Source organism: Delphinapterus leucas, chromosome 5 (genome assembly GCF_059928025.1).
Source record: "Delphinapterus leucas isolate spDelLeu-1000000601 "Yukka" chromosome 5, BTC_Dleu_Yukka2, whole genome shotgun sequence".
NCBI lineage: Eukaryota > Metazoa > Chordata > Mammalia > Artiodactyla > Monodontidae > Delphinapterus > Delphinapterus leucas.
Window position 1 is genome coordinate 114,657,456 of NC_143133.1, and position 17,611 is coordinate 114,675,066.

The window sequence follows — 17,611 nt, forward strand, 5'->3', positions numbered from 1 at the left end:
TCTTTGACATACAGGACTTTTAATGTTTGTGTGGCCTTACCTAGTCACTTCTTCCTTTGTGTTAAAATGATTTTTTTTTCCTAATAAGCACAGAGCTTTCCTGAAAGGGATGGTGAATCAGTTAGTTTGGCAACCCTGATTAAGCATTTTGTGTCTGTGGGTTTAAGATCAAAATAAATATTTTCTCTTCTTTTTCATTGTAACAGAAACCAGGAGCTAAAAGAACTTGGGGAGCTTTCTCCACACTGGGACAATCTACGAAAAAATGTCCTTACTCACTGTGATCAAATGGTGAATATGTACCAAGACATTCTGACAGAACTCAGCAAGGAAACAGGTATGAAATCAATGACTTTACATATTCAAACTGAAATGAATTTCATGTATGTTATGTGAAAACAATAATAAATACTGTTGTTATGGACATAGAAAAGTCAAGATTTAATAAAAAACAAAAAGCAGAAAACTTTTATTTCCAACTCTACCATCTTGGCATGAAAAACAAAGAAGAAAAAATTGCACTATTTTACTTCATGGTATCATTATAGGGATAACTGAGAATTTTTTTAAATTAAATTTCTGAGAAGAAAATCAACTCATACAGAATATGTTTTTCTTTCTGAAATTCTTATAACATTTTTCTATGTCATATGTACTTTCCAACACACACACACACACACACACACACACACACACTATTTATTTACTAATGATGTTTAATTTTTTTTTCCACCTAGGGTCCTCTTTCAAATCAAGCAGCAGCAAAGGAGAGAAAACATTAGAATTTGTTCCAATAAATCTACATCTGCAAAGAATGCACGTACACAGCCCTCACTTGAAAGGTAGTATATAGTATTCTTTTTCAAATGGGCAAATTATATTAGTGCGTACTTCTTTAAAAGCCTTAACTATTGGCAGAATTAGAAATTTTAGCCATTATATAAAGGTGAAGATGAAACAATTGAAGCTGATAATGACCCTAGATACTACAAAAGAAACCATTACATTTTCGTTGCTGTGTTTCTGGGCAATGCTTTGTAAATATGCCACCTGAATTGAGTTACAGGTGACTATGGAAAATGAGTATTAGCTTTTTTAAGTATTATCAGCGATACCTAATAGCTCCCCATTGTGCTACTGTTTGAATTAGAGAAAAAGAAAAACAAGACTCGTTCATTTTGTGCCTATCCTGAGAAACCAGAGTCCAAAGATGGACTCATGTGCTGTTTCTCCGACTTAGTGGTGGCTATCACCAGAATCACCCACTTCCCTGTGAGAAGCGGGTTTATCAGATAGAAGGTGCTACAGTATTTTGATGTACTTGGTTGTGAGAGACATTTTTGAAGAAAATACACATAGATTTTCATAACATACCTGAATAGTTCTAGAGTGGATGATATGGGGTTGAATTCATTGCCACTCAAGTAATTCCTTGCCATTTCTCAGTAAAATATATTTTAAATACTCTTCTCATCTCCCTTTTCTTTAACTTATTGCTATATCAATTTTGTGCATATTTAGGGTGACCACCTGCCCTTATTTATCAGCAGAAGTCCCATACTATGCCTGTTTGTCCAGCATCTTTGTTAATGATGCCCTCCACATCCTTTCCATCTCAAAGGTCTCTCTGAATCATAAATGCTATGGTCATCCTATGGGTACTCATCTTCCTAGGAAGCTAAAAGTTACTTTAGATCATCAAATCCTTTATGCTGAGTCTATCAACATATACATACAAACATGCACATACACAGATACATCTAAAGAAGCATTCTAACACCCAATTTTGTAGCCATTGTCACGATGAGGCTACAGGTTAGAGGTCAGAGGTTTTAAAAAATTAAAATTAAATCTCTGTCTGTTTTAAAATTACCTGAAGTTTTATAATCAGAAAAATTAAATTTTTCAAGTTGGTGCATACTGATTATGTGTACACAACTAGTAACGTATAAGTTCAAGTGTAGTTAAAATCATTCTGATATATAATTGTATTATCTTTGGTGACCCTTATCAACTATCTGAAATTTTAACTTGCACCCTGTTCACCAAAAGTTATGTCAACTGAATTAAAAATGAGATGGATTGGCCTGAGGCTTTCAGGAATTCTCCCCTGAATACTGAGTGTCTGTTAATAGTTTGAACATAACAATATCTAATGGTTTTCAAAAATCATCAAAACCAAGGTCATAAAGAAGCTGCAACATTCAAAAGCTATCTGACAACCAGCATAACTTTTTTTTCCCTAATGGCCTATATGAAGAGACTTTTATAATACAGTAAAAAAGTTTATATATTTTGGAGTGGAACAGAATTTCAGCTTTACTGCTTTATATATGACCTTAAGCCTGTTATTTAATCTTTCTAAGCACTGTCTTTTCCTTCCTGATTAAGTGAACTAGACCACGTTAAACACATAGAGCGAACAATAATAGTTTTTATGATACGTGTGGCATTTGCCATCACTGGAACAAAACGGATCTGTCAGTTTTATCAGGAGTGTTAAAATTGGAGGAAAGTAATCCGTTAAGAGCCTATTAAGAGATATTGAAATCTTGAACTAAAGAAGTAGCCAGATTTAGAGAAAAGATGATTTAGAGAGGCATTTTAGAAAAATCATCACATGCAAGTACTGTGAATAATCAGGTTACAGCCGTGGATGGGTAGCAGTATCATCAAACCAGATGGTTTGTTGAAGCCAAATTGATAGGAATTTATATTTTAAATGTGCATTTAAATATTTGGTGATAATCCTTAAAATACATCCACCACACAAAGAGAAATTATTATCTATGTGGCCTTTTAGTTTATACTTATTTCTTGAAGACAAAAGAACCATTTACATTATGCTGTTTTCTCTAAGGTAATTTCTGAAAATAGACTAGGGTGAACTGGGATGATACAAGGCAGTTAGTTTTTGTTTCTCCAATGTAAAAGGAAGAAACTGGCAACTAAAAGAAAGATATTTAGAAAAGCAAACAAAATTTCTTCTAATTAGTTTAGTGGGATATGTATCAGTTTCCTAGAGCCACCATAACAAAGTATCACCAAGTGGGAGTCATAAACAACAGAAATGCAGTGCTTCACAGTCTGGAGGCTAGAAGTCTAAAAATCAAGGTGTTGGCAGAGGAGTGCGTCCTCTGAAACTGATAGGGGATTCCTTCTTGCCTCCTTCCATACTTAGCTTCTTACGGTATTCCTGCAGTCTTTAGTTTTCTTTGGTTTGTTGGTGCATCCCACAGATCCTTCGTCTTTGCATGTCGTTCCCCTTTATGCCTTTACACCATCTTCTCTGTGTCTCTTTCTGTGTCCAAAGTTCCCCATTAAGGACATTTTGGATTAGGTCATGTTGGATTAGGACCTGCACTAATGACCTTATTACAACTTGATTGCATCTGTAAAAACCTTATTTCCAAATAAGGTCATATTCTAAGATATCTTTCTTAAGTGGGGGCACAGTTCAACCCATAATGGGATATATAAAAGAATTTCTTATTTGTGATGACAAATATCAAACAGTAAAGAGAAGAGCAATATTTTGAAGTTACAGAACTAGGGTACAACTCATCAACTAGAGGGTTTTTGACATAGTTTTCAGAAAGACTGATTCCTTTCTTTGAAGACTTAAGGAGTAAATGGGGGAAAGGACTAGAGAGTCTAACAGCCAAGAATTAATTCAAAAGTACTGAATTCTATTACATGCTGGTTTCTTTCCCCAAGGCTACTCATATATATATATATATATATATATATATATATATATATATATATATGATATGCATGTCCTATGTATAATATTAAATATATGTTTTTAAAATATTTAAGTTTTTAGAAGTTTAAATGTTATTTTAAATTGAAATTCAGTTAAAGTAGGTGTTTATAGACTATATCACCAACTATGTATTATAATAGAAATTAAAATCTTGACTGAATTTGGGGGACTCTACCCCTTACTTTTTTTTTTTATTTTGACCAAGTTGATAACCTTTCTGAGCTTTGACCAAGTTGATAACCTTTCTGAGCTTTGATTTTCTTTACTTGAAAAATAAAATGGTTAAAAGTTAGATGGTAGTCAATCTGATTTTCTACTCACTTATATAACATATATTTAGCAGATTAAATGAATCAAGTTAAATGTATTTAAGATCCATGGTTACTGATTTGAATGTTTAGCTGAATTACAGACAACATTTTTCCAGGTAATGATGCAAGTAAGATTGGCCAAGCCTTGGTATTTCACTGGTGAGTTATTTGGATATAGTCTACATCTATTTTAATTCTTACCATTAGTAAATTTCATCTATCCACATTTGATTAATATGTCTCTTATATTTGGAGAGGTAGCTATGCAAACAGGAGCAGGCAGGTTCACCAAAGACAAGGCTAATGTCCAGCTCTTGAAACAAGTAACAGCAGAACTATGATGTCATGTCTCATACGGACAAATGAAATAACCTTCCTTTAACTTCAGGTGCCCCCAGACCCATTAAGTTAATTTTTCATCTTTGTCCATTACTTAAATGTAACAAATAGAATACCCACCACAATAGAGATCTTAGCAGCAGTGACAACAATAACACAAATCTTCTAGCCTCCAGACAGTTTCCCTCTCCAGTATATTTTACTTTCATAGAAAAACAGTTGTGAATATTATACAGTATGGATTCTTGTGGTATTATACTATGTTTAAGTTAGTTTGTATGTTTTATACATATATATATATATATATATATAATAGCATATAGTACATAGAAAAGAGAGAAAAGGGAAGGAAGGAAGGAAGGGAGGGAGGGAAGGAGGAGGGAGGGAGGAAAGGGAGAGAAAGAAAGGAAAAAAAAAAGAAAAAACCTACTATATTATATCATAAAGCTGTGGCTGTAATCAAGTGCAAGATCGGCCAGGATTTACTGTTTAATATGGATGAGTCAGCTAACCTCTCTGCCCCTTAGTCTTCTAATCTCTACACGGAAGGAAGGAGCAGACAAGAGGAGCTATTTAGATCTCCCTGATTTCTGTGTCTCAAGAGTTCAGGTGTATCACCTCATCAGTGAAGTGCAATTACCTTTTAGATATGTTTAATCATCATGCCAACTTGCTTGGACTATTTTGAAACAGATTTCCCTTAGAATTCCCTATTGTCTTGAGATTCATGTCCAAGTCATTTTGTGGGTCATTTTAAAGTCAGGGATTATGCTTAAATTTTTCCTTGAAATGAGATCAGCATGTCTACATTTTTTTTTTCATCAGCACTCTTTTTATAGTTGTAGGAATTTTAAAGAGATCTTCTGAGAAAAAATAGACTTACTATCTCATTTCTATTATTAAATGGCTTTTAAAAGGCTATGAGGCAGCCCTACTATTAGATTTCAAACCAACCTTGTATCTTTAGTTTGACAAGACTCAACGATTTGAACTCCACTTTCCTCATATGGTGTATATGATGAAATTTTCACAAAGCCAAGGAATTTTTTGAAGCATAAAATATCAAAGAAAGAAGAGAGGCATATTATATTTTTTTAAAAAAAAGAGAAAAAGACTTTACACTTACTTTGCTTGACTTTTCTTTAAACTAAAATGTCCACTTAGATTTTTATAATTGCGTACCAAAAATCTGAAAGTTAAGGGCTATTCATGTCACAAAGATACATAATTTAAACAGCAGGATAAAATGAGGAAATTTTAAAATGAGAGAAATATCACTGATCAGATTGTTGTCTTAGAATTTTAATTTTTTATTGATTTTTTTTTTGTATATCTGACTTCTTCTAGAGGAAAACAGTCAATTACAGTTAATTCTAACTAAATTTTAAGGAGTACGACTGCTGTAGCCAAGAATGAGTATGGTATGGTAAGTGTATACCATTCTTCATTAACTAAACTAAGAGGCCAAAAAATAATTCCCTTGGTGTACATAGATCTATCTACTATTTATGTAGTAATTGCAAGTGAAATTCAAGGATAAAGGGGCCAAAAGAGATAAACCTAGCTGTTCCAGTACTGTGGTATTGGTAACTGATAATTATCAAATAACAGTTGCAAACTTTTAAGACTCCCTGGAGTCTTGTGATTTTTGTGATTTCCATAAAGAATGCTGATACTTAAAAATATTAGTGATCAATGTTAATTGTGACAGAAACTGTCTCAATTAAAATTAGGTATTATACAGCTGTACACAGTATGTTCTTATTTCAGATTATATGATAAACCAAAAATGCCTAATAGCTGAAGAACAAAGCTGTTTTCTTTTGCTTAAAATCATATAAATTCTGAGAACAGAGTCCAGCAGCTACTTTCTAATTGTTTTCTTCAGAACCACTCTTTAGTTATTTATGATTGTGAGGAGGGGATTTCCCCCACCCTCATTTGTGCAACTCTCCAGAGCCACAAACTAGGTGTCCTACAATTCAACTCAATTCTGACATTATTTTCCCAGAGACAGCATCAGATTCCACAGGTTAAAGGCTCAGCCCCACAAGACTGCCCTCTACTTCAGATGCCAATTGAAATTCCAGGTAGTTACCCATACTTCTGACCAACTGGCTATAAATCAGGGGTTCCCACAACTCCTTCCTTGGATTTGATTAATTCGCTAGAGAGACTCACAAAACTCAGAAAAAAACGTTTTACTTGCTAGGTTACTGTTTATTATAAAAGGAGAGAACTCAGGAAGAGTCAGGTGCAACAGATGCATAGGGCAAGGTATGGAGAAAGGGCGTGGAGCTTTCATGCTCTCTGAGTTCCCCCAGCACCTCCACGTGTCCACCAACCTGGAAGCTTTCCAAACCCTGTCCTCTTGGGTTTTTATGGAGGCTTCATTACACAGGCAATATTGATAAAATAATTGGCCATTGGGATTGAACTCATCTTCAGCCCCTCTTCCGTAGGGGAGTCAAGGGAGAAAGGACTGAAAGTTTCAACCCTCTAATCTCATGGTTGGTTTCAGTGGCCACCAGCCCCCATCCTTAGGTGCAGTCCAAAAGTCACCTCATTAACCTAACAGAAGACACCTTTGTGGCTCTCAACACTTAGGAAATTCCCGGGGTTTGGGGAACTCTGTGCCAGAAAAGGGGACGAAGACCAAATATTTATTTCATACTATAAATCACAATATCACAGTAATCAATGTTTAAAAGTTAATACCTCAGAGCAACTCTTTGAAACTCAAATGTGCAAACACTATTTAAGCCTAATCTCTTTGAACCTCTGTAAAATGTAGACATAAAGATCCCAGCTTTTTGAGAAATGGTTCTAATCAAGATGGGTAAAATCAAAAGGCAACAGAGAAAAGTGAGAGAGGCAAAAGAGAGACCTTATTTACTCTTTCAGTATCCAGACAGAAACTCTAGTGTCCCTGCAGAGAAGACCTCTTGATACTAATGGGATATTATGGTTGGCTTGGGAGGATATTATGGCTTGGGAAATGGGAGACATGGCTTCTGGAATATAGATAAGATGCTGCACTTCCAGCTCTGCTGAACCACAGTAGTACTATTTTCTACTTGCTTATTTGAAATGCGTTCTATGAAGTCCAAGAGTGAAGAATATTTGGGGAATGCTTCTATATTTACTTCTTGGTACCTGCACCTTGGCTCCCTTTCTATTCTTATTTTTTTCAAATCGTGATTGTTGTGCTACTAATTATTGTGTAAGTTTTCCATAGAATTTCATATTTCCAACCTGCTTTTATTAACTTACTTTCGTTATCTTGTTTAAAATGATAATTAATGGTAAAGATAATTATTAAAATGATAATTTACTGAAAAGATTGGGAAAGAAAGGACCTGGCCTATGTAAACTTTGGAAAGGACTAGATATTGTAATGCTAAATTAAAAAACACTACAAACACTGTACATTCGTTAGTAATTCTTTTTTCTTACAGAGGTAGGGTTAACAATTCTGAAGCTGTTTTATTTTTCACTGGGATTGACCATATATTTAAATATGTGGATAGGGAAAGTCAAGTTTCTCAGTGTCAGGGAGAGAAGGTAGAAATAAGGAAGGAAGGCTAGAAGGAATCTTGTGAGGCTGAATTGAAGTCAGAGGTAACAGCATTGACTCATGGTTTTTGTTGTTGTTGATAGTACAGTATAGATAGAGCAGTAGTTAGATGGATAAATATAGATGTGTGTGCACAAGTTAGTACACATACATATCTTTTCTAGCTCTAGCTACAGAAAGGGATTGAAAGCAGTAGCAATGAGTGTAATTGCTCATAGTAATTGATTTCTGAACACCATTCTCCAATAAAAAGAACTAGGGTTCCTTGGAAAGCTGGTTGATTCCAAGGCTGCGGCAGGGAAAATATGAGTGTGGAGTATCTTGTGGCTCTAGAAAGTAAGGAAGTGTCCAAATACCAAAAAGCAAAATAAAATAAAATAAGACAAAACAAAAAACAGAAGGGGCAAAAAAAGTGATACAGGAGCCGTTCCAAAGGGGCTCCCAGTGGACAAAGCTGGAACAATTTAAACATAAAGCTAGGGTTGGATTATGAATCAAAGAACAAAATACTCATATTGATGGTAATAAATAACTGAATAAACACATGAAGGAAGAAGAAGGGTCCTCTATTCCTTCCAGAAGAATTCCAATGAATAAATTTGGCAAGAATGAGGGAAATGGAAAATTACCATTTGAACAGTAAAAATTGCCACAGGCAAGATTCATCAGTGGATGCTAAAATTAATGGGTACCAGTTTAAACAGAAACAGGAGACTTGCATAATCTTAAAGTGTGTCCCTTCAAATACCTAGTAGCTCTACAGTGAAGAATCAACTCTAGGCAGTGACCGATATCACCTTGACCAATGAATCGCAGTTAACATCAAGTAATACAGATTAACTTAACATACTTTCTGATACCATGCACTGACCATTTTAGATACCTCATTATAAGTGCAGTCATGCAGTATTTGTCTTTCTGTACCTGGCTTATTTCTCTTAGCAGAATATCCTCAAGGTTTATATATACTGTCACATATTGCAGAATTTCCTTCCTTTTTAAGGCTGAATAGTATTCCATTGTATGTATACAGCACATTTCCTTTATTCATTTACCTGTTGATGGACATTTAGGCTGTTTCCATGTCTTGGCTATTATAATTAGTGCTGCAATGAACACAGGAGTGCTAATATCTCTTCAAGATCTTGATTTCAATTCTTTTGTATAAATACCCAGAAGTGAGGCTGCTGAATCATATAATAGTTGTATTTTTAATTTTTTGAGGAACCTCCATACTGTTTTCCATAGCAGCTGCATCATTTTGCATCCCACAAGCAACAGTGTGCAAGGGTTCCAATTTCTCCACATCATGGCCAACACTTGTCTTTTTTTTTTTTTGATAAGAGCTATTTTGAAAATGTGAGGTGATATGTCATTGTGGTTTTGATTTGTGTTTTCCTGATGATTAATGACATTTACCATTTTTTCATTTACCTGTTCGCCATTTTTATGTCTTCTTGGCAAAATGTCTACTCAAGTCATTAGCCCATTTTATAAGCAGGTTATTAATTGTTTTTACTATTGAGTTGTGGGAGTTCCTTACATATTTTGGAAATTAATCTCATCAGATATATGATTCGAAAATATTTTCTCCTAATTCTGTGTATTTCCATTTCACTCTACTGATTGTTTCCTTGGCCATGCAGAAGCTTTTTAGTTTGATGTTGTCCCACTTGTTTATTTCTGTTTTCATTGCTTGTGCTTTTTGTGTCATTTCTATGAAATCATTGTTAAGACCAATTTCATGAAACCTTTTCCCTATGTTTTTTCCCTAGGACTTTTACAGCTTTACATCTTATGTTTAAATCTTCAATCCTTTTTGAGTTGATTCTTTTGTGCTTGCTATAAGGGTCTAATTTCATTCTTTTGCATGTGATAATCGTAAGCTCTCTGTTATTCTACAGAATGTGATTCATGAATGGATATATATTCATTCCCATACCGTGGAGAATATATATACATATATTCCAGATTCTAATATATGTGTTTCTGGATAGTGTATCTAAAAGTTTTATTCTTCAGCTAAGAATAGTAACTCCATGTATGATCTGAGGACAAACATGACAAAATGAATTTTCCCTCAAAATATTAGTTTATCTATTTGTTGACATTTATTGAGCACTTAAAACATGCATGATGCTGAGACATTTGAATGTTCTTCTATTTATATTTGAAAGATATGAGGAGGGGTATAAGTCTCAAAGCCTGTGTTTTGGGCAGAGTGATTGAATGGCCACCCATATAGAAAAAGCAATCCACTGCATTGTGAATGCAGAGAGGCTAGGACTGAAGAGGCAGTAGGAATCTTGACAAGACATGAGGAAGATCAAAATTAAGGTAAAGATGTTTAACATGTATAAGAGAGAATAAAATTTTGGTAGCGGAGTTGTTAGAACTGATCAGATATAATGTTGAGGGAAACAGAGAAATTGGAAATGATCGTCAGGTCTTGAGGACTTTACTGGAAGACTTAAAGGAATAAAGTGTCTACATGGGTCACAGGGAACCAGAGAAGAAGAGCAGAAAAAGTCAGAACAATAGAATATTATCCAGCCATAAAAAAGAATGAAATAATGCCATTTGCAGCAATATAGACAGACCTAGAGATTATCATACTAAGTGAACTAAGCCAGAGAAGGACAAATGGTTTTGCAAATTTTGCATAATCAAGTCATTTTAATCTCCATCAATTAAGACTGCTTTCTCCACTCAGATTTCCACTTCCCTCATCCTTCCCCTCTTGCTGGGTGGTGTTGGAGAGGCTACAAGTTTTTTTGGATCCAGTGAAAGTCCATAGACAACTTTTTTTGAAAATTGAGTTAGGAATGCATTTAATTTGGGCTTGGTGGAACATGTGGATACAGTTTATAGTCACTTTGGTATATTGTTGGTATTGCTGGTCACCCAGGTTTTAGCAGAAATGCAATGTATTTGATTACAACATCATGTTGATTTTTTTTTGTTAAAATATCAGCTTTCTTTGCTTAATTGGTAGGATTACTTCCTATAGGGAAAATAATCATAGACAGTACTTACTGAATGCTAACCTCTTTTTACTACTTTCCACTCCATTTTCTAGCTGAGGAGCTGAGACATAGAAAGGGTTAGTAGTTTTCCCAATGCTGCACAACTTATACATGGCAGAGCTGGGATCCGGAGCCAGGGACTCAGGGTCCAGTCAATAACTTAAATCACTGGTTCTCCATCCCTGGGTTAGAAGTTAGAAGGCCCTGTCTTTGGGACTTCAGACAAAGCAGGTAACTTCTCAAGATCCTCAGGTTTCTCGTCAGATAAATGCAGGTAGACAAGTCTTTAGTTGGCCCCTTTTGGGGGATCTCATGACTGTTCAAAAAAGCTGTGACCCCTTTCCATGAAGTAGAACAGATGCACCAGTACAATTCACCATCCATCCCTGGACATCTTAAAACCCTCCTCTTAGCCCTAGGCTAAAATCCCCTGGACTACGAAATCTGAAAATTTCACACTAGTCTAATGTGTTGCTATTTTAGGGAAAGATGACTTCTAGTTGATTAGTGACGTTTTAAAAGGACAAGAGCTCACCACTCCAACAATCCATTAAGTGATTGTTCAGTATCTTTACTAACCATTTGGCTTGGGTTGTATTTCTGTTTTTTTGTGACCTTGAGTTCTCTGAGTGCAGCTGAAGTCTTTTCAATTTAAGACATATTTTATTAAAAAAAAGAAAGAAGGGCTTCCCTGGTGGCGCAGTGGTTGAGGGTCCGCCTGCCGATGCGGGGGACGTGGGTTCGTGCCCCGGTCCGGGAGGATCCCACGTGCCGCGGGGCGGCTGGGCCCGTGAGCCATGGCCGCTGAGCCTGTGCGTCCAGAGCCTGTGCGTCCGGAGCCTGTGCTCCGCAGCGGTACCGCAAAAAAAAAAAAAAAAAAAAAACTATTTCAGGTGCATTTGGATTGAACCACTGTGAAGAAGTTATGGTGTTTACTTGAAGCTAATAAAATAATTTATGTTTTCCCTGTAAATGAGATCAGAAAAACAGCCAAGGTGTCAATACCAAAATCAATTTGAAAAGGATCTACTATGAAATTAGGTTTCTCAAATAAAATGTAGTTTAACAAGAGGGCATTCACTTTTTCTTCCTTCTTATGGGGGTACTTTTCATTAGAATGTAAAAATGATGGCATGTCTTGAAGTGGTAAATTTAATATGTATCAAACTTGATGGCTTTGAAGATCAAAGGATTGAGTTTCAATTTAAATGTATGGATTTTTTATTTAAAAAAACAAAGTATCTCACTGGAAAATAGATCAAGAGACATTTTGTGTATTCTTTCTATGTCACCTAAGGAAATTGCAAAATTCAATTGCATGCATTCAAAATTGTGTAAGATTTAGTATATACAGGCAGGAAACTACTATGTATAGATTTATTACTGTTCTGACCTTGAGTCAAAATGCATTAACATTTTGGTTCTTTTCTCGGCAACTTTTGTTTGAAAGATTGTTCAATATTGTTGAATTTCAATATGATTGCAAATTAAATGATGCAAAACTCAATAAAGTAAAATACACAAAAGACCAATTAACATGTTATCTCAGTAAATATATAGAATGAGAGAACATACTGTTCTACACAGTACCATATAATTAAGATGTAGTCACAAATCAAGGAAATGTTATAACTTCTTTAGGTGCACAGGTGGCTTTTAGAAAGATTGATTGGCTCCTCTTTGCCCCCTTGAGATGTGAGTTCATTTTTGTTCCTGCAAAATCAAACAGAATAATTTCTCAAACTTCCCACAGTGTGTAGGTTTCAATGCAAACAGCATGTTGGAGATAAATGTTTGCAAAGTGTTCATCTCCTTGTCCATTCCTGTTCCAGATGCTCTCTACGATGTCATCACTGTGGGAGCCCCAGCTGCGCATTTTCAGGGATTTAAGAATGGTGGTCTTCGGAAACTACTCCATAGATTTGAAACGGAAAGAAGAAAGTAAGTGATGACAGGATGCGTTAATGATATTTACCTTCTGTTTGGGGAAGTTCGTATACCAGGTTAGGATAAAGAAGCTTGGTCCATCGCAATGAATAGTTCTTGACCTCTCCAGCCTATTCAGGAAGAAAGCATTAAAAATAAGTTAGAATTGTGTAACTGATATACTGTTATATAAACGAGCAATACATATATATATATATGTATGTCTTTCTTGTTTTAAAGAAATTGTCTATGTACTGATACAATATTATTAACTCAGCTACCTCCTTATTAATATTTCTCTAGTTTTGGTTTTGGTTTTTCGGTGGGCAGGGTATATAGTTCTCTGAGGTGGTATCACAGGTGTAGATGACAGTAAGCACCACCATAATCATCATAAGTAACTGTACCATTGCCACATAGAAACTCCCCCAGGTTATCTTTTCATTGTCACATCTTTCCCCCAGACCCTTTAGCTGCAGAAAGTGGTTCGTTTGCCTTATTATTTCAACAGGGTGTGGACGTCAGGGTTCCAGCTAGGGGCTCTGAGGGGAGAGGCACCTTCTATGTAATTCACGGAGGTTGGAAATCAGTTCAGTGACAGACCGCATGGGGAAAGGGATGCCATCCCTTTACTGAAATGAGAATAAGAGTGGAATACAGGCTCAACCTTGGCTGCACATTAGAATCACCTTTAGAGCTTTAAAATATTTTATCTATGCCAGGATATCACCCCAGACATATAAAGTCAGTTCTGGGAATGGAGCCCAGGCATTGGTAAGTTTTAAAAGCTTCCCAGGTGAGACTGATGTGTGGCCAGGGTTGAGAACCACTGATACAGATGTAAGTGAATAATGCTGGGAGAAGACAGGTGAAGGGTGTGGAGACTAGAAACAGGAATAGTGACACAGATGAGTTAAAGTTGAAAAATGTATAGAACATCAATTAGTATCTATCAGGAGGAAAGAAAATCTACGTTAAGGAATATTTGTTCCAATACAGAAGAAAAGCATTACATCTTGTTTATTGGAAATTTTTCTTTAAAGAATCCCCAACTCATTAAATTGTTACAAAATGGAACCAAAGATGGGGACAGAGCTGTAAGAGTTTTGATTTGGGAAAACTTGGGCCTGAGTAATCGTGGATGAATAAAACCGAGCATATTATAGAGCTTTTCATGCTTTAGACATGAGACTTTTCTAGGAGAACCAAAACCCTAATTACTCATATATTATTTGGGGGTTTTTTTGTTTGTTTTTTAAAACTTTTTAAGCTTTTTTTGTTGTAGTAAAATATATGTAACATATAAATTTACCATTTTAATCATTTAAAAATTTTTTATTGGAGTATAGTTGATTTACAATGTTGTATTAGTTTCAGGTGTACAGCAAAGTGATTCAGTTTTACACATATATATATAAATATATGTACTTTTTCCCATGTATTCACTTGTTCATCAAACACTTATGTGTTTCTGGATTTGGTGATTTACCTAGGCACTATTTGAAAGCTTGTGGACTCCTCCCTCAAAATATGAATCAATTCTCTACTTCCAATATTTTGTAAAAGAAAGGGAAAATCTACCACAACAACACATACTTTGCCGGCTTTGATCATTTGTGATTTCAGCAGGAACCTCAGATTAAGCCAGAACTTTCACTGAGTAAGATTATGACCTGAAAGCACAGCCCTTTCACTGAGATAGAGAGGCACCTCATGAAAACCAAGAGCCTTTGTAAAGAAGAAGAAAAGCCAATGAGGGGCAGTGTTCACTCCTGGAGAATATTAATTCCTTATGATCTACCTGTTCATTAGGGACAAACTCAGAGCTGACTCCCTCCAAGAGATCCTAATGTCAAATGCCTGCCTTGAGTATCTACCATGGTTTTCCCTCCATACCTCCCACCCACCCTATCTGGTCCCATAATCAAGATTGACTACCCCAAAATTTCAAATGGAAAAGAGAAAAAAATCATTTGGAAAAATCATAAGGAAAACAAACTAAAATGTACCAATAGAAGTGTTATAGGTGGTCCTTGAGCTCACAACACTCGAGTCGTACTAGAATTTGGGGGAATTTTCCGAAGGAAAGTAAAACAATACAAAGAGTTAAACAAACCAGCCTTACTTTTTATGAGATCAAGGGTTATACAGTCACAATGGTTATACAATTTCTAAGGAAAATTTTCCTTATTATTGTAAGGAGAGATATGAATAGAAGTTTCCCAAATCTCTATTATAAATAGGAAGTTTCTTGAGTAAAAGGAGAAATACCACATCAGGGAAGGAAGTTCTCTGTAGCCTATAGTGTAGCAAGAATCCAATAAACCAGAAATGGGAGAACTGGATGCAAAATCATACCACTACCTCTGAAATGTATTCATCAGACAGTATCACTAACCACTGCTTAATTGGAGGGGCGGGGTTTAAAACATAAATTAACATTTTTCATTAGTGGTATAAAGCTGAGATATCTAAGCAAAATGGTCGGAGTTTTCCAACTCTTCTTTTTATGTACTTTCTCCAGTAACATATGAGCAGACTAGGCAGCAGTTACAAGTATATTTGTTTTCAAACCCTTCACTTTCACGCTTAAGACAAAGATTTTCATTTCTTTTATGAAAGGGAATGAGTGATTTAAATGTATTCTTTGAAAGCAATAAGACTGCATCCATGATTTGATTTTTGAGAGCCAATTTTTTCCCCCTACTTGGAGGTCTTTCCATGTCTCTATCTTGATCTCTGGGTTTTTCTCAGAAATTTATCTTGTCACTCACTGGTAGAACAGTTTAGAATCTGAGATCATAACTCTGTATAAATCCATGTCTCATGTCATATATCTTTTAAACAGAAATATTTTTTATCTTTTAGTGATATATATATTTTAGTATATTGCTTTCTATTGACAGTTTTCAAATTTTGTAAATATGTTTATTGGCAAATGTAGAAAAGTCAAAAGTAGGAGGTTAAAATCACCCATAATCTCCTTCCTCAACAAGACAGTTACTGGGATCATACTGGTGCAGTCTCTTCCAGTTTGTTTTTCCACATGTAATCTACATCTTATGTTTTTTTCTATTATAAATTTAAAAATTCAAAATGGCTTAAAATGACTAATTCTTCAAAGTATATAAATTGAGTGCTCTCCATTTAAAAATCCTTATGTGTTTTTGGTTTTTGGAAGTCATGCCCAATACAACAAAGCTACTATATTTAATAATATCAGTCTTACAAGTTATAGCTAAAATTCATCTCCTGTTCACTTTCAAATACTTTTTTCCTTTTTGGAAAAAACACTTTATAGCACCAAAAAATAAAGAAATTTTAAAAGTATAATAAAATCATACAGACACTGTAGAAATAAGAAGTGTGAATGAAAGCCCTGTTCATTCCTTTTTTTCTCTTTTGAACTGTGTCCAGTAGTTGACAACATATCACTTCCAAGGAGATAGCGATTTAATTTTTGTGTTGATTATAACTTGATTCATTGGAGGTATATTTTCTTCTTCCGGTGAGTCAGTTTCTCCTTGGTCACTCTTAGATTTCAGCTCGGTTCATGTTTGAGCAAATACAACACTAGGTCTGCCAAAACTGTGTACCAGGTTTTTCTCATCAATGTGCACTTTTCTCTGTGCAGCCCCCTGTGCACAACAACAAATTTTCAAGAATAGGTGGGTTTTAGCTCTTACAACATCTATAGCGTGGAGTCAGGAGAGAATAAAATACTTCAATTAAATAGCCCTGCTGAGTCTTGGACGTACTTTACAAACTAAATGATGACACTTGCAAAGCATTAAACTAAATTAATATAAGGGAATGAAAGGATTCTCGCTAAGTTGCATATGATCCTAAATGAATTTGTAATGCAGAACTTCTCCTACTTCATTCTCTTTTTAACTATACAAAAAAACAATATTTGCTTCTAGCACACAAATTCAAAGAATAAAGAAGCACATAAAGTGAAAAGTCTACCTTTTCCATTCTCCTTCCCCAGAGTAAACCGGTCTGAACAGCTTAATGCATTTCTCTATGCAATTTTTTCTAGCTATCCAACTCTTTGAGTTTTCAGTGATCAGGACTCTTTGTCGACACAAACTCAGGTCATGGGAATGTCATGTTCTTGACTTTCCTATAATTCAGTTTACTTTTTCTGGCCTCCATTCTGGGGCAAGGCAGAAACTCTCATCTCAGATAATTCATAGATTCTACACCTTGTATGGATTTGAATCCTGGTTTGGGCACTTACTGGCATTGTGACATTAGTCAAATTACCTCACCCCTCTGTACCGTAGTTTCCTCACTCGTGACACAGAAATAATATTGCTTTACCTCATAGATTGTTCTGAAGATTTTACGACTTCATATACACCAAACATTTATAATGGTACCTGGCACATAATGAGGGCTTAATAGATATTAGCTATTATTTATATAAAATATGCAAACAAGTATTTTTTTACTCAAAAAAATGTTCTGACAACCTTTAGTTTCAATACATTTAGATCTCATTTTTTTTCTAGAAGCGAAGTAGGGCTTTATTGATTGAATGTAGCAGAATTATCTAACCAATACAATATTGATGGGCATTTAGTTAATTCCTATTATTTGTTATAACTGTGTGTTTGCAAGGTAAACCCTTATTCTTCTGTTTTTGCAAATTTTTGTT

The 17,611-nt window shown here is 35.2% G+C and overlaps 1 protein-coding gene across 8 annotated transcripts in view; it reads left to right on the forward strand.

Moving 5' to 3' along the window:
• INPP4B (inositol polyphosphate-4-phosphatase type II B) overlaps nt 1-17,611 on the forward strand; it is a 701,292-nt gene that overhangs the window by 531,016 nt on the left and 152,665 nt on the right. For all 8 annotated transcript variants that reach the window (XM_089911312.1, XM_089911308.1, XM_089911305.1 and 5 more), the window contains 3 exons: nt 207-337; nt 738-842; nt 12,855-12,963. In XM_089911312.1, the coding sequence (XP_089767438.1) occupies nt 207-337; nt 738-842; nt 12,855-12,963 (345 nt within the window). The remainder of the gene's footprint in view (nt 1-206; nt 338-737; nt 843-12,854; nt 12,964-17,611) is intronic.